The 23,585-nt window shown below is 40.7% G+C and overlaps 1 protein-coding gene across 38 annotated transcripts in view; it reads right to left on the reverse strand.

Annotated features, from left to right (window-relative positions):
• Positions 1-16,051: 16,051 nt before the first annotated feature.
• Positions 16,052-23,585, reverse strand: part of SORBS1 (sorbin and SH3 domain containing 1) — a 232,472-nt gene continuing 224,938 nt past the window's right edge. For all 38 annotated transcript variants that reach the window (XM_043925955.1, XM_043925944.1, XM_043925954.1 and 35 more), the window contains 2 exons: positions 21,096-21,208; positions 16,052-19,389 (listed from right to left, as the gene is read on the reverse strand). In XM_043925955.1, the coding sequence (XP_043781890.1) occupies positions 19,322-19,389; positions 21,096-21,208 (181 nt within the window). In that variant the 3' untranslated portion in view covers positions 16,052-19,321. The remainder of the gene's footprint in view (positions 19,390-21,095; positions 21,209-23,585) is intronic.

A 23,585-nucleotide genomic window follows, 5' to 3' on the forward strand; every position in this document is an offset into this window, starting at 1 on the left:
CCCACCGCCTCCACCACCACCAATCCAGGGTAAAGTTTAACTTGCTGTCTGTCCTGTTTCTTCCTCCAGCTCTTCCTGAAAGCTCTAAGCTTTCTCTTCGCAGAGTTCCTCTTTCCCCATCTCATCTGGCCTGTTTCTCCCGTAATTTCCTACAAGTGCCATCTTAGATGCACACCAGCTGCTCTGCCTCATCCCCCTTTATGATGGTGGCCCTCCTGGACTCTCAATGCCCTAGGTTTAAGGAGCCCCACTTTAATCTTTTGGAAACTTTTCAAAAATACTTGAGACGGTCCATCTGCAATGTATTCCCACCTCTAAATCCACAATCATTCTGTGGGTAGGAAGTATTTTATCTTAGAAGAAGAGATTTCAGTAAGAGGTATCAGTTGAGGGTGGAGTGGGGCATAAGATGATGAATTCTTAGCGACAGAGAGGAAAGAACAAATCTGAGATAAGTTCCAAGGAAGAACTGACAGATATTGTCAACAGTTGTATGACAATATGTGTGTGTTGAAAGCCTTTAATACAGTGTACTCTTTGATCTGGCAATTCCACTTCTAAGCAATTAATCTAGGGGGGAAAATAGACAAAAAGTATGCTGAAGGTTGTTCATCATATACTATCCATAGTTGCAAAATAACTGGAGACATCCTAACCATCAACCGTAGAGGACTGCTAAGTAAACTGTGTGATCACTAGAACGATGACATAGAGGTGAATGTTTTGTCAAAAAAGGTGCTTGTCTGTTTACAATAGATAGGCCATGGAAGCAACCTAGATGTCCATTGGCAGATGAATGGATAAGGAAGTTGTGGTACATATACACGATGGAATATTACTCAGCTATAAAAAAGAATGTGTTTGAGTCAGTTCTAATGAGGATGAAATTGGAGCCTATTATACAGAGTGAAGTAAGTCAGAAAGAGAAACACCAGTACAGTATATAATGCATATATATGGAATTTAGAAAGATGGTAACAACGATCCTACATGCAAGGCACCAAAAGAGACACAGATGTAAAGAACAGACTGTTAGATTATGTGGGAGAAGACAAGGGTGGGATGATATGAGAGAATAGCACTGAAACATGTATATTACCATATGTAAAATAGATGACCAGTGCAAGTTCAATGCATGAAGCAGGGACAGCACTCAAAGCTGGTGCTCTGGGACAACCCAGAAGGATGGGGTGGGGAGGGAGGTGGCAGGGTTCAGGATGGGGGGGACGCATGTTCACCTGTAGCTGATTCATGTCGATGTGTGGCAGGGGCCACCACAGTGTTGTGAAGTGATTGTCCTTGAATTAAAATAAATTTAAAAAAAAATAAAGGTGCTTATGATAAGTAAAAAAGCAGATTGCAAACACATGTGTTACACACATGCTTATCAAGATGTTATATCTCAGTGGCAGTGGTTATGCAGGTGCTCTGTTTTACTTCAATAACTGTATTTTTAAAATTTTTCTTTTGCATTTTTAAATTTTTTATTGAAGTATAATTGATTTACAATGTTAGTTTCAGGTGTATAGCAAAATGACTCAGTTATACATATATATATCTTTTCTTTTTCAGATTCTTTTCCCTTATAGGAAAAGAATATACTAAATACTGAGTATAGTTCCTTTTGCTATAGAGTAGGTCCTTGTTGGTTATCTATTTTATATATAATAGTATGTATATGTTAATTCAAAATTCCTAATTTTTCCCTGCCCCCTTTCCATTTTGATAACCATGTTTGTTTTCTATGTCTGTGAGTCTATTTCTGTTTTGTAAATAAGTTCATTTGTATCTTATTATTTTTAGATTCCACATACAAGCAGTATCATGATATTTGTCTTTCTGACTTCACGGTAACCTCTAGGTCTATTCATGTTGCTGCAAATGTTATTATTTCATTCTTTTTTATGGCTAAGTAATATCTTTGTTTTCTACATCTGTGACTGTTTCTGCTTTGTAAATAAGTTCATTTGTACTATTTTTTTTTAGGTTGCACATATTAGTTATAACATATATTTGTCTTTCTCTATCTGATTTACTTCACTCAGTATGACAATCTCTAGATCTATCCATGTTGCTGCAAATTGCATTATTTCATTCTTTTTTATGGCTGAGTAATATTCCATCACACATGCACACAGACACACACACACACCACATCTTCTTTTTTGATATTTATTTATTTGACTGCACTGGGTCTTAGTTGAAGCTTGTAGGATCTTTGTTATGTCACACAGGATCTTTTGATTGCTGCACATGGACTCTGAGGTTGTAACACATGGGCCCAGTAGTTGTGGTGTGCAGGCTCTTTATTTGTGGCTTGCAGGCTCTGGAGCAGAAGGGCTCATTAGTTGCTCTGCAGCTGTGGGAATCTCAGCTCCCTGACCAGGGATCGAACTTATACCCTCTGCAGTGGAAGCATGGAATCCTAACCAATGGAACACCAAGGAATTCCTTTCATCTTTGTTTTTCTTTCTCAAGATTGCTTTAGCTATTCAGGGTCTTTTTTTGCTTCCATGCAAATTAAAAAAATTTTTGTTCTAGTTCTGTGAAAAATGTCATGGCTAATTTGATAAGGGTTGCATTGAATCTGTGGATTGCTTTGGGTAGCATAGTCACTTTAACAATATAGATTCATCCAGTCTAAGAATGTGGTATATCTTTCCATCTGGTTTGTGTCATGTTTGATTTCATTCATCAGAGTCTTAAACTGTTTGGAGTTCAGATCTCTTCAATAGATAAGTTTACTCCTAGATATTCTTTTTGATGCCATGGTAATTTAGGTGGTTTTCTTAATTTCACTCATTTTTTGTTGTTAGTGTATAGAAATGCAACAGATTTCTACACTATTAAATTTTGTATCCTGCAACTTTACCAAGTTCATTGATGAGTTCTACTAGTTTTCTGAGAGCAACTTTAAGATTTTCTACCTATAGTATCATGTCATATACAAACAAATTTACTTCTTTCTTTCCAATTTGGTTTCCTTTTATTTCTTTTTCTTCTCTGATTGCCGTGGCTAGGACTTCCAAAACTATGTTGAATAAAAGTGGTGAGAGTGGACATCCTTATCTTGCTCCTGATCTTAGAGGAGATGCTTTCAGCTTTTCACCATTGAATATGATTTTAGCTCTGTATTTGTCATATATGGCCTATATTATGTTGAGGTAGGTTCCTTCTATGCCCACTTTCTGGAGAGTTGTGATTTTTTTAATATCATAAATGGGTGTTGGGGACTTCCCTGGTGGTCCAGTGGCTAAGATTCTGCACTCCCAATATAGGGAGCCTGGATTCCATCCCTGATTGGGGAACTAGATCCCACATGCTGCAACTAAAGAGTTCGAGGGCTGCAACTCAAGATCCTGTGTGCTGCAGCTAAGGCCTGGAATAGCCAAATAAATAAATGGGTGTTGAATTTTATCAAAAGCTTTTTCTGCATCTATTGAAATGATCATATATAGATAGATAGATAGATAGAGATTTTTTTTTTTAAGAGGGTTAGAAGGTACCAGGCTGGCATGTGAGTGGCTTCTCTGTCTGACAGAGTCAGGGAAGGCCCCACTCAAAATGTAAGGTGTGAGCAGAGGTCTGAGGAAGAGAGGAAATATCTGGACTATATTGGAATATCATATGGTTTTTATTCAATTTGTTGATTTGGTATATCACATTGATTGATTTGCAGACATTGAAAAACTCTTTAATTCCTGGGATAGATCCCACTTGATCATTGCATATGACTTTTCAATGTTTTATTGGGTTTGGTTTGCTAGTTTTTGTTCAGAATTCTTCCATCTATGTTCATCAGTAATACTGGTTTGTAATTTTCTTTATTTTTTTGGCATCAGTGTGATGGTGACCTCGTAGAATTAGTATGGAATGGGAGTGTTCCTTCCTTTGCAATTTTTTGGAATAGTTTCAGAAGGATAGGTGTTAACTTCTTTCTAAATGTTTGATAGAATACATCTGTGAAGCCACCTGGTCCTGGACTTTTATTTGCTGAGAGTTTTAAAATCACTGATTGAATTTTAGTGCTTGTAATTCATGTGCTCATATTTTCTGTATTCTTGGTTCAGTCTTGGGAGATTGACCCTTTCCAGGAATCTGTCCATTTCTCCTTGGTTGTCCATTTTATTGACATATATTTGCTTGTAGTATTCTCTTATGGTCCTTTGTATCTCTGTGGTGTCAGTTATAACTTCCCCTTTCTCATTTCTAATTTTATTGATTTTCACCCTCTCCCTTTTCTTCTTTAAGAGTGACTAAAAGTTTAATAATCTTGTTTGTCTTTTCAAACAAGCAGCTTTTAGTTCCTTTGTTCCTTTCTATTGTTTTGTTAGTCTCTATTTCATTTATTTCTGCTTGGATCTTTATGATTTCTTTCCTTCTACCAACTTTGGGTTCTGTTTTTCCTTATTTTAGTTGTTTCAGGTATAAATTTAGATTATTTGAGATTTTTCTTATTTCCTTATGTAAGATTGTATTGCTATAAACGTCCCTCTTAGAACTGCTTTTGCTGTGTCCTATAGGTTTTGGGTTGTTGTGTTTTTGTTTTCATTTGTCCCTAGGTATTTTTTTATTTCATCAGTGATTTTCTGATTTTTTCTTTGATTTCTTCAGTGATCCATTGGTTGTTTGGTAGCATGTTGTTTAGCCTCCGTGTGTTTGTGTGTTTTTGCAGGTTTTTTTCTTGTAGTTGATTTCTATTCTATAGCATTGTTTGCAAAAGATGCTTGATATTATTTCAGTTTTAAAATTTTACTGAGGCTTGCTTTGTGGTCCCACATATGATCTGTCTTGAAGGGAAGCAGGTAATGAGAAAAAGAAAAACTCTGTCTTATGTCCTGCTTCTTGCCTTCAAGCATAGTTGTATGAGGATGTGAAGCTTGGAGTGGCCATCATAGCCAGCTTATAATGATGAGAGGCCAGGAGAATCAAACACTAACTCAGAGCCCTGTCTGCCTTCCTGTGAGATATAAGACATATCTGTGTCACATAAGCTGTTGCTTGTTGCATCACCTGCTGTTATAGTTGAAGTCATTCTTAATAGATACAGGCAATATGGAGAAGCACAAAGTTCTTGGTAGCCTTTGAGCATTGCAGATCTGTAACATTACATACTGCAGTCAGTGAAGGGTTAGTGTGGCAGTGAGGAGGCACAGGCAGTGAGGCTGGACCACACTTTTGAGAGGCTTGTGAGTGGTAAAGGGTAAGATGACATGGATTCCTGAAGGATGCATGAAGATTTTTTCTATGCCATTGATACTGTTGTTGGCTCTGGCAGAAGACTGAGGAGGGACATACTGAATTTTCATTCAAGCACATAATATGTGCTCCTCAAATGGTTGTCTTTATTCTATGAGGTTACTCTTGGAGATGTTGTTATCTTTGAGTATACTTTAGATGTTCCTGAGGAATACTGGTCTGCAGACTTGTCCTTGATGGCTGTCCTTGAAAGCAGTAGAATCAGTGGAGAGGACCCTGGCTTTGGAGTGAGACTGAATCCACTTACTTGCTGTAAAACCTTGGGCTGAATTTCTGAGTCTCAGGTTCCTCACCTATAAACAGAGATAAGAATATCTACCTTATAGTTTTGCTATGAGAAATAAATGAGATAATGCATGAAAATTACTGATACACAGTAAGCACCTGAAAAACTGGAATGCTCTGTGGTGGGCCACTGCAGGTTGCCCTTCAGACATCACTTCTTTTTCCTTCTTCCTGACAGAACCCCCTCTTTGGTCCAGATGTCTCCCCCTCCTTGATGAAAAAACCCAGGCTCAGCTTAAGTGACATTTCTGAGGTCTCATAACCTAGTAAGTATCAGAGGCAGTACTTGAATCCATGTGTTCTGACTTGCAGCCTATTGTTTTTTTAGATTTATGTTTATTGAAGTATAGTTGATTTACAATGTGTTAGTTTCCGGCATACAGCAAAGGGATTCATATATACATATATATATATATACATACACATATTTATATATATTTTCCATATTCTTTTCCATTATGGTGTCAACTGGAAAAAAAAAAAAAAACCGAGCACAACCTAGAAGCTGATAGTTCTGTCTTATTCAGCGGTCTTTTGGAAGACAGCAAGACTGGGAGACTGGACTCTCAGGTCACTCTGAAGGAATGCTCCCAGGCAAATTCCGACCTTAAACAAAAGCCTTGTAGGGGGAACTTGCATTTCTCTTCCTGTGTCTTTGAGATGTAAATGTTCTATCTGATCTTAGGGTGTTTGTGTGTGTGTGTGTGTTTTGAAAACTTGACCTCTGCCATGCTATTTTGGGGAGTAAACTTTGTGGATTCCTTTCAGTTGACAAAGTCCCCATTCTCTTAAGGAGAAATCTCTTGTGTCTTAGTGGTTTGAGTCACTATTAATATATATCTCATTAATAGCCAGATGATAGATGCTTTAAATTAAACTGGAGAAACTTCTAAATTGGTAGATTTTTAGAGAACTCTCATTATAAGCACCTGTTTTATCAGTGCCTATGAAAAAAAGGTGAAAATATAAATATATCTGTATCTCTAATAGTTAACCTAAAAACTCCCTTAGTTTAAATCAAACAAGAAAAACTGGTTTTGAAAGCCTTATAGTGTTCTTAGCTTCTGCTCAATGGGTCTTACAGATGCTAATAAAAACATTAAATTAGGTCCATTAACAGGAAAGAAATAACTTTAGGGAAGGTGTAGAGACATTTCCCCAACAAGGTAGAAATTTTAAAGGTACTTATCCCAAATAGATAAAGAAATCTTTAGGTAGTTATTTTAAATGGGATAAATAAAATGGACATTTATGGAATTAAAACACAAGGCTTTGATATTACACGTGTTTGTTTGCTAAGTCAGTCATGTCTGACTCTTTGCAAGTCCATGGACTGCAGCGCACCAGTCTTCCCTGTCCTTCACTATCTCCCAAAGTCTGCTCAAACTCATGTGCATTTAGTCAGTGATGCCATCCAATCATCTCATCCTGTTGCCCCCTTCTCCTGCCCTCAGTATTTCCCAGCATCAGGGTCTTTTCCAGTGAGTCAGTTCTTTGCATCAGGTGGCCAAAGTATTGGAGTTTCAGCTTCAACATCAGTCCTTCCAGTGATTATTCAGAGTTGGTTTCCATTAGGATTGACTGGTTTGATCTCCTTGCAGTCCAAGGGACTTTCAAGAGTCTTCTTCAACAAAACAGTTAGAAAGCATCAATTCTTCGGTGCTCAGTCTTCTTTGTGGTCCAACTCTCACATCCATACATGACTACTGGAAAAACCATAGCTTTGACTAGATGGACCTTTGTCAGCAAGGTGATGTCTCTGCTTTTTAATATGCTGTCTAGATTGGTCATAGCTTTTTTTCCAAGGAGCAAACGTCTTTTAATTCCTTGGATGTAGTCACCATCTGCAGTGATTTTGGAGCCCAAGAAAATAAAGTCTGTCACTGTTTCCATTGTTTCCTCATCTATTTGCCATGAAGTGATGGTACTGGATGCCATGAACTTCGTTTTTTGAATGTTGAGTTTAAAAGCCAACTTTTTCACTGTCCTCTCTCACTTTCATCAAGAGGCCGTTTAGTTCCTCTTCACTTTCTTCCATAAGGGTGGTATCATCTGCATATCTGAGGTTATTAATATTTCTCCCAGCAATCTTGATTCCAGCTTGAGCTTCATCCAGCCTGGCATTTCACATGATATACTCTACATGTAAGTTAAATAAGCAGGATGACAATATACAGCCTTGATGTACTCCTTTCCCTATTTGGAACCAGTCCATTGTCCCATGTCTGGTTCTAACTGTTGCTTCTTGACCTGCAGACAGGTTTCTCAGGAGGCAGGTAATGTGGTCTGGTTTTCCCATCTCTTTCAGAATTTTCCAGTTTATTGTGATCCACACAGTCAAAGGCTTTAGCATAGTCAACGAAGCAGAAGTAGATGTTTTTTCTGGAAATCCCTTGCTGTTTCCAACATCCAACATACAAAAGATGTTGGCAATTTGATCTCTGGTTCCTCTGCCTTTTCTAAATTCAGATTGTACATCTGGTAGTTCTCCATTCACATACTGCTGAAGCCTAGCTTGAGGGATTTTGAGCATTACCTTGCTAGCATGTGAAATGAGTACATTTGTACAGGGTAGTTTGAACATTCTTTGGCATTGCCCTTCTTTGAGATCGAAATGAAAACTGACCTTTTCCAGTCCTATGGCTGTTGCTGAGTTTTCCAAATTTGCTGGCATATTGAGTGCAATACTTTAACAGCATCATATTTTAGGATTTTATTTATTTTCTAAATAGTCTTTAAATTTTTTTTTATTTATTTATGACTGCACTGGGTCTTCATTGCTTTCTCTAGTTGTGGTGAGCGGGGGCTTCTCATTGTGGTGGCTTCTCTTGTTGCAGAGCACAAGCTGTAGGTGTGCAGGCTCAGTAGTTGCCCTGCGGCATGTGGGGTCTTCCTGGACCAGGGATTGAACCCGTGTTCCCTGCCTTTGCAGGCAGATTCTTAACCACTGGATTACCAGGGAAGTCCCCATCTTTTAGGATTTGAAATAGCCCAGCTGGAATTCCATCACCTCCACTAGGTTTATTCATACTGATGTTTCCTAAGGCCCACTTGACTTCATACTCTAGGATGTCTGGCTCTAGGTGACTGATCACACCATCATGGTTATCCAGGTCATTAAGATCTTTTTTGTATAGTTCTTCTGTGTATTCTTGCTACCTCTTCTCAATATCTTCTGCTTCTGTTAGGTCCATACCATTTCTGTCCTTTATTGTGCCCATCTTTGCAGGAAATGTTCCCTTGGTATCTCTAATTTTCTTGAAGAGATTTCTAGTCCCTCCCTACACACACATACACACACATACAGCCTTCCTGTTCTGTTGTTTTCCTCTATTTCTTTGCATTGTTCACTTAGGAAGGCTTTCTTATCTCTCTTTTCTGTTCTTTGGAACTCTGCAATCAAGATGGGTGTATCTTTCCTTTTCTCCTTTGCCTTTCGCTTCTCTTCTTTTCTCAGCCATTTGTAAGGCCTCCTCAGACAACCATTTTGCCTTTTTGCATATCTTTTTCTTGGGAATGGTTTTGATCACTGCCTCCTATACAGTGTTACGAATCTCCGTCCATAGTTCTTCAGGCACTCTATCAGATCTAATCCCGTGAGTCTATTTGTCACTTCCACTGTATAATCATAAGGGATTTGATTTAGGTCATATCTTAACAGCCTAGTGGTTTTCCCTACTTTCTTCAACATAAGCCTGAATTTTGCAATAAGAAGTTCATGGTCTGAGCTACAGTCACCTCCCAGTCTTGTTTTTGCTGACTGTATAGAGCTTCTCTATCTTCAGCTGCAAAGAATATAATCAGTGTGATTTCGGTATTGACCATCTGATGGTGTCCATGTGTAGAACTGTCTCTTGTGTTGTTGGAAGAGGTTGTTTGCTCTGACCAGTGTATTCACTTGGCAAAACTCTGTTAGTCTTTGCCCTGCTTCATTTTGTACTCCAAGGCCAAACTTGCTTGTTACTCCAGGTATCTCTTGATTTCCTACTTTTGCATTTCAATCCCCTATGATGAAAAGGACATCTTTTTTGGTGTTAGTTCTAGAAGGTCTTGTAGGTCTTCATAGAAGCATTTGACTTCAGCTTCTTTGGCATTAGTGGTTGGGACATAGACTTGGGTTACTGTAATGCTTGTAATGCGAGGGACATGGGTTCGATCCCTGTGTTGGGAAGATCCCCTGGAGAAAGGAAAGGCTACCTACTCCAGTATTCTGGCCTAGAGAATTCCATGGACTGTACAGTCCATGGGGTCACAAAGAGTCTGGTACGACTGAGCAACTTTCACTTTTACTGTAATGTTGAATGATTTGCCGTGGAAGCAAATAGAGATTATTCTTTGTTTTTGTGGCTACACCCAAGTACTCCATTTGGGACTCTTGTTGACTATGAGGGTTACTCCATTTCTTCTAAGGGATTCTTGCCCACAGTAGTAGTAATGGTCATCTGAATTAAATTCACCCATTCCTGTCCATTTTAGTTCACTGATTCCTAAAATGTCGGTGTTCATGCTTACCATCTCCTGCTTGATATTACACTACCTAAATGTTAAACAGGCCGAAAGGAACCCCTATTGGTCCCCAACACCAAAGGCCGAAAAGTTCACTTTGTTTATTCCAGTTTAAATTATATAAGGGGCTGGAAAATTACACTGAGACACTTGACCAACAGCTACTTGAGCAACAGGCCAGTTAATCAAGATTGACGAAAGGGCATGAGTTCCGTGGTTCAACTCTATTTTGGAGATCCCAGAGTCTTTTATATAAAAATAGATAAAATAGACTGGGAAACAAAGACTTTATGATTCCTCTTGTAAGATAAAAAACTTGATTGAGTCCTATCCTAGTGAGAACTAAAGTTAAGGATATAAATGTTGATAGGATTGAGATAAAGTTTATATCAATTTGTCCATGGGGTTTATATAAGATGATTACAACTCTTTTTAAAAATCTTTTTGATGCAAGTATAATTAAATTACAATGTTGTGTTAATTATTGTCGTACAGCAAAGTGACTCAGATATATATGTGTGTACATATCTGGCATATTGAATGGAGTACTTTAACAGCATCATCTTCCAGACTTTTTAAATGATGGCTATTCTGACCAGTGTGAAATGGTACCTCACTGTAATTTTTGATTTGCATTTCTCTAATAATTAATGATACTGAGCATTTTTTTCATATGCCTATTGACCATCCATACATCTTTTGAGAAATGTCTATTTAGGTCTTCTGCCCATTTTTTGATAGGATTGCTTTATTTTTGTTGTTATTTCATTGTATGAGCTGTTTGTATATTTTGGAAATTAAGCCCTTGTCAGTTGCATCATTTGAAATATTTTCTCCAAGTCTGTAGCTTATCTTATTGTTTACGGCTTCCTTTGCTATACAAAAGCTTTTAAGTTTATGTCCCATTTGTTTATTTCCATTTTTATTTCTTTTGCCTTGCAAGACCCAAGAAAATGTTGCTACGATTTATATCAGAGAAAGTTTTGCTTATGTTCTCTTCTATGAGTTTTATGATGTCATGTCATGTTTAAGTGTGTTAGCCATTTTGAGTTTATTTTTGTGTATGATGTGAGGGTATCTTCTAGCTTCATTGATTTACATGTGGCTGTCCAACTTTCCCAGCACCACTTATTGAAGAGACTCTCTTTTCTCCATTGTATATTTTGCCTCCTTTGTTAAAAATTGACTGTGGGTGTGTGGGTTTATTTCTGGGCTCTCTATTCTATTCCACCGAAACATATGTCTGTTTTTATGCCAATACCATACTGTTTTGATTACTGTAGCTTTTTGGTATTGTCTGAAGTCTGGAAGGATGTGCCTCTTGCTTTGTTCTTTTTCCTCAGGATTGCTCTGGCAATTCTGGGTCCTTTATAAATTCCATATGTTTTAGGATTATTTGTTCCAGTTCTGTGAAAAATGTCCCAGATTATTATTCATTTTAATGCCTCCTTTTGGATGTATTAGCACATTTATCCAACACAACAACTAGGACTTAGTTCTAAAGTGTAGTCCAAATAAAAGACAAAAGCCACAGTGGCTTTTATGGCCTAGACTTGTTGTTGACTTACCACCTCTTCTGCCATATTCTAATGGCCACACAACCCATAGAATGCAGAAGGGGACCACAGAAGGGTGTGAATATCCAGAGGTGCAGATCACTGAAGGCCTCCTTCAAAGCTGGCTACCACAAATTATGAAAATAGTTGTTACTCTGAATCTCCTGAAAGGGACTGTGGACTCCTAAAGGTCCACAGACCATACTGTGCAATCCTCTGACCTTGATAATATAAGCTCTCATCTGTCTACATGATTTATGCTGTTTTGAAGATGATTTTCAAATCTATCTCTTTTGCAATTTCACTCGAGTTTGTCAGAAGTCACTTTAAAAAGGAGTAAGCGAGAAAGGTCCAGAGACTCAGTCTACCCAGTATTTTACCTCTGATGATGCCAGAGTGAGGGGCCTGGAAGAGCAGAGAAGTTGTTCTTTAGGACAGACCTCATAAAGTGTCACGTGGTCATTCATAGCCTCATGTCACATAGCCTCATATCAGGCTTTTATATCTATGGGTTCATCTTAAATTTTGTTTAAATTATATTTGTTTATTGGTACACCATGGCATGTGGGAGTTTCCTGCTCAGGGATCGAACCCATGTCCCTGCAGTGGAAGTGCTGTCTTAACCACTGGACCACCAGGGAAGTCCCTACATTTTTAAATACTTTCTTTGTTTTAGATTTTTTTTTTTTCCTTTTGATGTGTATCATTTTTAGTCTTTATTGAATTTGGTACAATATTGCTTCTGTTTTATGTTTTGGTTTTTTGGCCATGAGGCATGTGGCATCTTAGGTCCCCGACAAAGGATCAAACCCTCACCCCTGCATTTGAAGGCAAAGTCATAACCACTGGACCACTTGAAATGTCCCCTAAATTTCATTTTTTTTTTGACTGAAGTATAGTTGATTTATAATTGTCTCAATGTCTGCTGTATGGCAAAGTGACTCAGTTACATGCATATAGACATTCTTTTTTCAAAATTCTTTTCCATTATGGTTTATCATAGGATACTGAATATAGTTCCCTATGTTATACAGTAGGACCTTGTTGTTTATCCATCCTAGATAAATATTTTCAATCTGAACCACCTTCTTGGCTAATGCATTCCACAGATTACCTGTTACCAAGTAGTAACTTCTTCCATTTGTCCAAATCAGTCTCAGCTAAGTATCCCTGAGATAGGTTTGATCCTCTCATGCTAAAACTTGTCCAATATACACTCATAACATGTCCAAAATACAACAGTTGTATATACCACATGCAACTCACCCAAACACTTCATGACTTTTGAGACACCCATCTTTGTTCTCTTTCAGAAGAACCAGTTTCTTAGTGTATAATACAGTTGTACCATGTCCCCTTGGTCACATCAGCCCCCTCCTCTGAATGGCTATACTCCTATGCTGTGTCCTTAAGACCTTGGCTGGCAGAGTTTCAGCACAGAGAGTCAACGTTCAGCTACACTGAATTTTGTCCTAGGACAGGAACATGGTATCTCATTTCCCAAAGTCTGTCACAACAGTGCTTAAAGTCCACTTTGGACAATTATCTATCCACCTGCCTTCTTGTAGCAGGACACTCCCTCCCCTGGCCTTTACCTGTCTATTCCATGACGTTCTGGTGGGCTTGCCAATCACACTGCCATCCCTTTAACCAAAGCAATGAATCCAAGAATGATAAACATCCAAGGCAGGCCCACCAGGATCTGGAATCATTTTCAGGGAAGCCACAGGAAGCCCCATTTGCCTGGTTTAGTGTCAGAGAACTGCAAGAATGAGGCTGGAACTGCCTGCAATCATGGTTCCTGTTACCACATTCAGAGGTGAAAATGTAGCCAAATACCACCAACAGAGCCAAAACGAAGACAAATACAGAGAAAGATTGAGCCTTTGGATTCACTCCTGCCGGAGGCTAGTTGCAGCTCCTTTCTTCCCAGTGCAGTGACTCAATACCAGGCCAGTAGGTTAGTTTTCCACCACTTATCAATGAAAGGAGCGATCAGACAATTGACTATTTGGGCCAAATATTATCATAAGAAATTTGTTTCCTGAAGGAGCACATGTGGAGAGAGAATAACAGATGTGGTGAAGGTCTAGAAAGAAGACTGAGAAGCTGCCAGCTGTAAAACGCAGGCAAACCAAGGAGCTGTCTTTCATGGAAGCAGACAGTTGAGTGGTGGGGAAATACACTCCCAAATTTGGTAGGATGAAAATCAAAGCAATTTTTTGGGATGGCAATATTTCTTTAACATTTGAAATGTTCCTGCTCTTTGAGCCAACAATTTGAAATCAATGCTGCATTGTTTGTTGTGGTAAAAAGCTGGCAACAGCCTCAAACTGTTGCATCATTAATAGGGGACTGGTTAAGTAAATTATGGAAACATGTTCAAGTTCTATTGTTAATAGGGAAAAAAGCATCTAAGACTGTGTTAAACATTTGCTTAGAGATGTGTTTTGTATGTGCATGTTCATACTAAGTCACTTCAGTCATGTCTGACTCTTTGTGCTACCATGGACTGTAGCCCACCAGGCTCTTCTGTCCGTGGGATTCTCTAGGCAAGAATACTGGAGTTGGTTGCCATGCCCTCCTCCAGGGGATCATCCTGACCCAGGGATCGATTCACAGAAAGCAAAAAACTTGGAGGATCCTACATTGGATAATTAGGTGATCTCTGTGGGAAGGTGACTTTAATTACAGAGAGCTTTCACTTTCTATGTGTGCATGAGCCCAGAATATTGAAAGAGATTAATTTCTATTTTTGCTGCTGTTAGAAAGTGACATGATGATGGTCCCCTGCTTTCACAATTAGTGTCAATATTCTGAGCTCTCTGGGCTAGAGGGGTTCATTTATTAATTCATTTATTCACTCATTTGTTTGTTCAAAGGATTGAGTTACTGAGTGCCAGCTAGTTAGACACTTGGTGCTGGGCATGTAATAAACAGAATCACTACTCTTGTGACCTGTATACAATTGATTGTGAAAACAAAAAGCAGATGGTGATGAGTGTTTGGAGAAGCATAGAGGAAAACAATAGGGGAACAGAATTTTGGGGTGGAGACAGGAGGGTTCTATTGTATATCAAGTGGCCAGGGAAAGCCTCCCGGAGAAGGTAACACAAGGACCTCAAGGGATGAAGGAAGCCATGCAGCTCTGGGGGAAGGGTCTTTCAGGCCCAGGGTACAACATTTGTAAGACACTGAAGCATACTTGATGAGATTGAAGCCAGAAGAACTTGTGTGGCTGGAAGGAACAATGAGAAAGTCAAATGTGAGGAAGGGCAAGTCAGCATCCACTGGACTTGAGGCCATTGCACCACTCTTGAGAGGAGCAGCCACCAGAGGGATCACACTGGTTGCTCTGTTCAGACTAAGATAGAGGGGTCAAGGGTAGAAGCGGGGAGAGGGCCAGCTGGGAAGTGATTGGATTGCAATGACCCAGGTGAGAAAATGGCTTGGACTATGGAGATAGAAGTGGTTAGTTTCTAAAGGCATTTTGCAGTTACGACTGATGGATGTGCTAAACAGGATGATGGCAGAAGTGGTGCTTGTGAATCAGGGCTGTCAGGCTGTCAGATCCCTGGGAGACGACCCTTTTCCCCAGACTGTTGGAAGCTTAAGCAGGGGAGATTCCGAGTCACTCCAAAGGGGTAGCAGTACAAATGGGTGCTTTGAGCTGAAACTGGAGGAGAGTCAGTGTCAGGCAGGGTGGGAGTTTGGGGGTTTCCTGTTATGGGACAGACCATTCTGTTATAGCAGCCTGCACACCGTGCGCCCCCCACCCCCCAACCAGGCCCAGTGAAGACGCCAGGGGAGGCTGGATGTCTAATGCTGCAGCCTCGAGAAACTTGGTTTGGGAGTGAACAGAAGGATGGACTGCATCTTTACCCACTGTAGCAAGAGAAGACTCAGGGCCAGATTTAACATGTTTAGAAACACTAAGTGCTGTCTCATTGTCGTCTGTCCCCATGTCTTATGGAGTAAATCTAGACCCATTATACATATGTTATAATGGTCAGTTGTGCTTTTAAAGACATGTGCATTATTCTTATAATCAGAACAAAATTTTATAAAGAATGGCAAAGTGGTCAACATTAATCAATTCACAGAGTATCATGGAGTTAGCCTCTTGAGAATAGAATAAGTGGCGTCTTCAGAGGGGGAGTGAAAATTAAAGTTGCTCAGTTGTGTCTGACTCTTTGCAACCCCATGGACTACACAGTCCATGGACTTCTCCAGGCCAGAATACTGGAGTGGGTAGCCTTTCCCTTCTTCGGGGGATCTTCCCAACCTAGGGATCAAACCCAGGTCTCCTGCATTGCAGGCAGATTCTTTACCGCCTTCAGGGGGAAGCCAGGTGTGAGTGTGCACCTTTGAAGCAGTGAATATAAGCTTCAGTTGAGAAACTTGAAAGGGAAGGAAAGAAACAATGAATGGTAAGAATACGCATGTGCCACACAATTTTGAATGAAGTTTATTAAATAATATGTACAGCCAATGTAGTAATTCAACATCTATTTGTCAAATTGATCCACTGCATAAAGAAAAATAGATGAACAGAAAAATCTGTGTCTGCATGGTACATGCTCTTGGTGTGTAATTTAAATGGCAATACTTTAAATTAATTGGTTATATATAATGTCAGTTATTTTTCTTTCAGAATATAATCTTTTTTGTAGTAACCTAGCAATAGGACTTAATACTACTGCAGATAAATAGGACTGCAAAAAAAAAAAAATCAAAAATGAAATAAGAAGAAAACACTATAACCGAGATAACAGTTACTTTCTCTCCCAGAAAGAATGATTATTTAAAATTATAACACTTTACAGTGGTATTTTTGTGCTAAAAATCTGCAGGTAAGTTATTTGGAATTCCTTCATTTAAATATGCAAAAAACTTCATGACTTCCTTATTATACCCCCCTCCCCTTCAGTTCAGATTTTTAAAATTATTTTTCTATACAAAGTAGGTACATGGGCTATACAAAGTTAAATATACATATTTACAGTCCCATTTCTTAAGCATGTGATTTTTTTTTTCTCTTACTGATCCCAGAGAGACTGCAAAAGATAAGTAGTGTAGGGCTTGCCTTTACCCAGAAGCATGGCTAATCTATTACAATGTGTTGCAGGGCATGCCGCCAGTTAGTTGCACTTGCGATTAATAAACCTGTATAAATATCTCAGCATAAAAATAGGTATTTTGTATTACTAAATGTGTGAAGACAAAGGAGCAATTGGAACCCTTTGTTCCTTGTTTTGTCATACATAGGAAGCTGAAGTTTGATGCAGATTTTAACAGATGAGTTTATTAAAGACGGGCAAACTGGTGAGGCATACCTGGGATTCTGGAGATAAACAAAGTCGGGAGGCTGGCGTCATATGCAAATGTGGCTTTACAAATTGGTTTATTTTCTAGCTGTATTTAAAGAGGTGTTCAAAATTACCTACTTAATAAGCACCCCCTCAAAAAACAGATAAAGTCGTGTTATGGTTTGCATCTAAGAAAGACTAGGAAACACATTAGCCAATATAAGAATTACATTCCAAAACAGGTGAAACGCTGTTGTGCAAAGTGTATGTGAATATGCACGGGGTCTATATTCGAAGAGGGAGGACAGAAACGAGCGCCCTTGGATGGTGAGGTGGACCTTCCAAAGCAATGCGTCTTACTTAAGGAATAGCAAGAAGTCCCTTTCTACACAGGAAGCTCATCCACCCTCACCTGCACTCCCCAGCCCCACCCTCCACCATTGGTTCCACAGCCTTTCCCCTGGGAATTAAGGCTCTGTGATCTGTTCTAATGTTTCTGGGAAGAAGTAACACATTCTTCTCATCCGTCATTTACACTTCAGTGTGAAGGAGTCAGCGGCAGTTGCTTTCCTGAGAGCAGGACTTGGAGGAGAGGGAGTGAGGGAACTGTGGTTGTCTGAAGGGTGGTCAGCTGATACGAGGTTCTAAGATGCGTAATGGAGACAGAAGCTGAGGCACTGAAGATGAACTCTGCCCACTTGGAAAGATTCCAGACTTTGGGACCTCAGGCCAATTCTGAGCTACCTGCAGAGAGCCAGGAGTCCTGTACACAACCCTATCAACCTGGAACTGCTTCTCCTGTTTATGACCTCGAATGTGGATTTGTGGGGAGGATCAGAGTTGGAAGACCCTGGAAGCAGGTCTAAATATTTCCAGCCACAAACTACCCTCGGACAAAGGTTCTTCCAGCATCCTAGTTGTTCAAAAGTGAGCTAATGGAGAGAGATATATGACAATGCTTTCTAGGATCCCGACAGGGAAAATTCATCTCTTCCTCTCACACCCTTCTTAGCACATATCGCAGTCTCTCTTGATTCAGTATTTTTGTGTGTCTGTCTCTCCAATCACCTCTGAGTTCCCAGCAGGCAGGAAAATGGGTCATTTCTATCTTTATCTCTCTAAGGTGTCTAACAGAGGTCTATAAACATCCTTGAATTGGATAAAGTTGTGACTGTACACCCCAGGCATCACAGAGGCCTCCCTTCTTGGCTCTGGCCCCCCTACAAAAGACAGACCTCCTGAAAGTAGCAGAATTACAGCCTCAAATGTAGGGCCACTGCAGTTGCACCTTCTAAAGGGAAGCCCCACAGGGTGTGTCAGGATACATAACCCTGGATTCCTACATTCTGAGTGGTCGTCGGGCTCCTAGGGGGATACATGGTGAAAATGGAGATGTGGTGAACCCTTTCTAAGGCTTGGAGCACGCCTTGCTCATTGGTGGCCCCAGGCATCCAGTATACATCAGTGTGTGTTACGTTGAGTCACTGAACACCATTCCTTGTTCTAAGAATAAGCCTGTCAACCCCCAACTGTCCTGGCCTAAAACAATCCAGAAAAGTAAGGGTAGCAATGGCATTCTGTAAATGACACTATGCTGCCCAGAAAGTGACTGCTTATAAAAGCCAATGATATGGAAGGAGCCATATGGCAGGGGACCTCAAGAGCTACAGGCTTCTCGCCTTAATCACCTGGAAATACAAATGGAACTATCTGCCCGACCACCCTGCTCCAGGGGCAAGCCTTGTGTGCTTTTCTGTCTGAACACCAGGGGCGTCAATGGTAACGCTGCATGCATGCTGAGTGCATGGAGCGCCTTCTCTGACCTCTACTTCCCTACCTACCTCCAGTGGGGCACTTGGCCTTGGGTTGTTTGGGGTCTCCACCACTGTGTAGGGATTGCCTCGGTGGGCCCAACTGATCTGTAGCAGTGTTAGGGGACCAGGAGGCTCCAGGGCAACTGGAGGAGTCCGTGTGGAGCCTTGGAGGATGGCTGGGGATCTGCCTGGTGCTCCGAGGGCACCTGCAGGCTAAATGACCCTTTTGAGCCAAAGCTGGTCAAGCCTGAAGCAGCAAGAGGCAGTTCTGGCTTAACTGCTCTGGGACCGTACTCCAGATCAGGTTACCCAAGCTGGGAAGAGGAGGGCAGGGCTGGCATGGCTCCCAGAAGCAGCTAAGTAAATACCGACTTGCCTCATTCCTTTTTCGCATGGTTCAGCCCTGTCCGATACACGCAGTAAGCTTCGACAGGCTCAGGTTTTAAATACAACACTTCTCTGTCCTCTCTTTTGCTTCTTACTTTATCCACTGCATTAGTTTTCCTACTGACTCAACATTTAAATAAAGAGACCAATTCATGAATTATGCTTCGTCCTCCAATAAAAATCATCTCTGTAGTTTTCAGTCTTCTTATAGATACAAAGGCTTTACATAGTTGCCTGGGAAAGTACCAAACTGCCTTGTCCTTCTTGAAGTACCTATTAAAAACAAAAAAACACAGACACAATGAGAAGACTGACTCAGAACTGAGTTCAGAGAGAGAGTCCTTGATAACAATCCCAAAGCTTGTAGAAGGGCATATGGTTTCCAAATCACTTTGCCCTATCTTATCTCGTTTAGGCTGCAGAATAGCTGGGTGATAAGCAAGACATTTCTTTAACACTCCCATTTTTTTTTCAGATGAGGAAGCCCAAACAGAGAGGCAGACTTTGAACCCAGGTCTTCAGACTCCCAGCCCACAGCTCTTTCCAGTGCTTCTCTTTTATGGAAGAATGAACACAGCTATCCAACACACCAAGGTTAGGGGGATTTAGACTTCTAAACTGTGGCATTTCTGAAAGTCCTCTGGATATGACTGCATAGTGAAAGGAAATTTCTCTCCTAAGCCTGTGCCTAAGCCCCAAATTGACTCTGTGTCTTTGCTACCAACCTTGTCCAGGATTCCAGAACATTGAGCTACCACAGAACCTTTCCTGGACTGTTTGATGTCCAGAATTGCTGGGTCCCTAACCGAGTTCCTTCCCTTGGAATTTTTTTTTTTAGTAATCAACTTTTAAAAATTAATTTATTTGACTGCTCCAGGTCTTAGCTGCAGCATGCAGGATCTAATTCCCTAATCAGGGATCAAACCTGGGTCCCCTACATTGGGAGCACAGAGTCTTAGAAACTGGACTTTCTCTAAAGCTGGAGGGTGGGGTGGCAGACAGATGTTGCATCATCATTACTCTCATCAGCAGACAGCATAATTTGATCATTGCATCCTTTCCCCAGTTGACTTGGCTAGGGCTTCAGAATCCTGTTGAACACATTTCAAGCAGCCACTACCAGTGGCTTGGAGTTGTTGCACAAACTAAAACATCTAGAAGAATGAGTCAAAGTTAACACCATCTAAAACAGTTAGCTGAAGCCCCAGGGCAATGGTCAGGGAGGCTACAGAGAACTGAGATGGTAAAGATTTTGAATCTGTGAAAAGAGGACTATTTTTGTCTTATAGGCTGTTTGTTGAAAGAACTTCAGTAAGAAAGTATTACTAAGCATCTGTTTTGTTACAGAATCTCAAATTCTGATCTTTCTCTGCTCTATCCTATAAAGGTGACTCCTTTAATTCATCAGGTATTGCTTTGGTTAAAGTTATTAGAAGCCTGGAGTAAATGAGGTCTTCGGACTCTCTACATATATGCTTGCACTTCATGGCAGAAATCTACATGCACATGGTCTTCTGTTGTTCCACAGGAGTTTTAAAAATTAAAATTTCCAAATGTAGGACAGACAGATGCACAACAGAAATAGAAACAGTGAATTCCCTGGCAGTCCAGTGGTTAGGATTCAGCTCTTTCATTGCTGGGGTCCAGGTTCAAGCTCTGGTCTGGGAACTAAGATCCCACAAGCCAGGCAGTGTCCCCTACCCCCCACCCCTCCAAATACAAATAGAACTCAATAAATGCAACTGGCAACTGCCCTTCTGTGCAGTAGATGTTGGCATATTTGGTCTTCAGGTTCGTAGTTACTATCATCCACACTGATTTGAGAACAAACCTATAGTGGGTGGCCCAGCATTCCTGACGGTGGTATAGGAACTGAGACAGCTCTCTTTCTGTGCAGAAAACAGTGCTCTTTTTGTGACTCATCACTCTGAGTTTTTCCTTCAGTACACAACAGATAAGAAAAGCACGGTATCACTTACCAACAAACCACCCATCGTCACATTTTTCCATGACATCAACAATATCTCCATCTCGGAGTTCCAATTCATCATCATTCTGTGGTATATAGCTATACAATGCTTGGTAGCTAAATCTGTAAATTCAAAAAAATGATTAGTAAGTGACTCAAATGCTGATGGCATTAAATGAGTTTTTAAAACCTGTTTCAAAAAAATAAATAAAACCTGTTTCAGTTAAATCAACATTTGTGTAGTGTTTCCTACTCATTAGTGGGGATAAAAGTATTTTATTGGCTCTTTCTCTAATAACTTAGCATTGGGGGAGATCCATTCAATATGTGATAAGTAAATTAAGAATCAGAGGGATCGAGAATCTGAGAAGCAAGTCATAATTGTTGCTTTCATTTAGTTTCATCTGGTTACTTTAGCCAAGCTTTTTTATCTAGATGCTCCCCCTTGAAAGTTAATCAAGTTCTTAACACAAGATAATATGTGTAGATTGTCAAGGATAATCAGAAGTTACTTAGGTCCAGAGACAGACATTATATCCTGGTCACGCACATTGGAGAGCATGAAGCAATTGTCAGGTGTATATATGTAATTTTTAAAAGTATATGCCAGTTACCACACTATTTAGCAATACTACCTTGAGTTTCTTTACATGCCAACACATATTTTATTAATTGCCTTGAAATGTGGATGCCATTTTTCTAAAACTCCTGAAGGCATATCTATCCCAGTAATGTTTGGGGTTAAAATTTTTATTTACTTGCTAGTTGGCCTAAGGCAACATGGCCTGTGCTGTTCTGACAGGCTCTAGACCAAGCTGGACTACTTGTGAAATTGATACCTGCTTTGGCAACAAATAAAGCCTTGTTTTCATTTATTCTTTTGACAAATGCTTAAGAAGCACCTACTGGGACTTCCCTGGTGGCTCAGATGGTAAAGAATCCTCCTGCAATGTAGGAGGTGCAAGAGATGTGGGTTCAATCCCCTGTAGGTCAGGAAGATACCCTGTAGAAGGGAATAGCAACCCACTCCAGTATTCTTGCCTGGAGAATTCTGTGGACAGAGGAGCCTGGTGGGTTACAATCCATGGGGTTGCAAAGAGTCATACACGACTGAGCGACTATCACACTTTCACTAAGAAGCACCTACCAGTTCACAATTCTGTTTACTTGATACTTTGAAACAACAATAGCAGGCAAAACTTTCCAAATGAGCCAATCCTCTACCACTTTCAGTGGATGTCAGTGAATTCCAGGGTGTGGGTGAGAGGGATTAGAAATAAGTGGAATCAGTTTCCAGAAACAAGAGGTTTGTTGTCCTCTGCTAGCAAGCCAAAGGGGCAATTTAATTTTCCACATTTATCTAGATATCATGAGACTTTGGTAGATGGATCTCTCTGCCAGAAGTAAGGTCTCTAATGAGGAAGAAGTGACACTGATGAACTTCCATTTGGTAACTGAATACATTTCGGTGTTTCTGTATTTGCTTGCTGTCTCTTGCCTAAACTGGACTCCTGACGGTGCCTCAGCCCCTTCACTGTTGTGGTGACTTCCTTGCCTGCCTCATTTCCACGAGGTTAGCCCTGTTACCTGCCTCTCTGCTCTCACCCCAGACAGCGGAGACTGGCTGCACACAGTCCCGTGACCTTGCTGCTTGGGTCCCCAGTGGGCTCTGATTTTGGACGGGCCTCATGCTAACAGGGACACAGTTCTATAGAGTCCTTCCCTCACTTCCTCTGCCAATTCTGGTGCCCAACTCTGAGCAGAACTTTAACTTTCCTCCCCTCCTGCCCCTGTTTCCATGTGTAAGGAAGGGTCCCCGCTCCTGGCCAGGCTAAGCTCCGGCCCCTGGGCTGTTTCATTGAATTACATCTTCTCTCTGACATCTTTGATTCTGTCAACTCCTCCTTAAGTGCCTGAGCCTCTGCATCCTGAAAACACCTCCCCTGTCCTCTGCTGCTCCCTGACTCTCTAGCCCCCATCCCCTAGCTCTTTCCACTCAGGATCACACTGACTCATCAGACCCTTTCTAATATAGCATCTGCCTGCACCCAACACTGTCACTGCAGAGATCACCGATGACTGTTCCCACTTGCCACCTAGAGGACGTTTCTCACTTCCTACCCTCCTCGGCCTCTCTGAAGCAGGGGCACCCCTGACCACACCCTTCTTGCTCTGCTCAGTACCAATGAACACTCCTAAACCCTCACCTGTGTCTCTTGCTGCTCCTCCTCAGTCTCCTTTGCTGGCTGCTACTCTGTGGCCTTAAAAGCTGGTTCCCCAAAGATCCATCCTCAGTTCTCTTCTCCCCTTACCCCTGTCTTCTTGGGGAATCTTGTATACTTCCATGAACAAGGTGCCCATTCTGTCCAAGCTCAGCCCCTCACCACTTTTTTGCTGTACTCATATCTCCAAACCACTATCTTTGTCCTTTGTCCCTGAAATCCACCCTCCATTCTATTGTCCAAGTTATCTTCCCAAAATGAAATCCAGGCAACATGTT

The sequence above is a fragment of the Cervus elaphus genome, chromosome 15 (assembly GCF_910594005.1).
Source record: "Cervus elaphus chromosome 15, mCerEla1.1, whole genome shotgun sequence".
Taxonomy (NCBI): domain Eukaryota; kingdom Metazoa; phylum Chordata; class Mammalia; order Artiodactyla; family Cervidae; genus Cervus; species Cervus elaphus.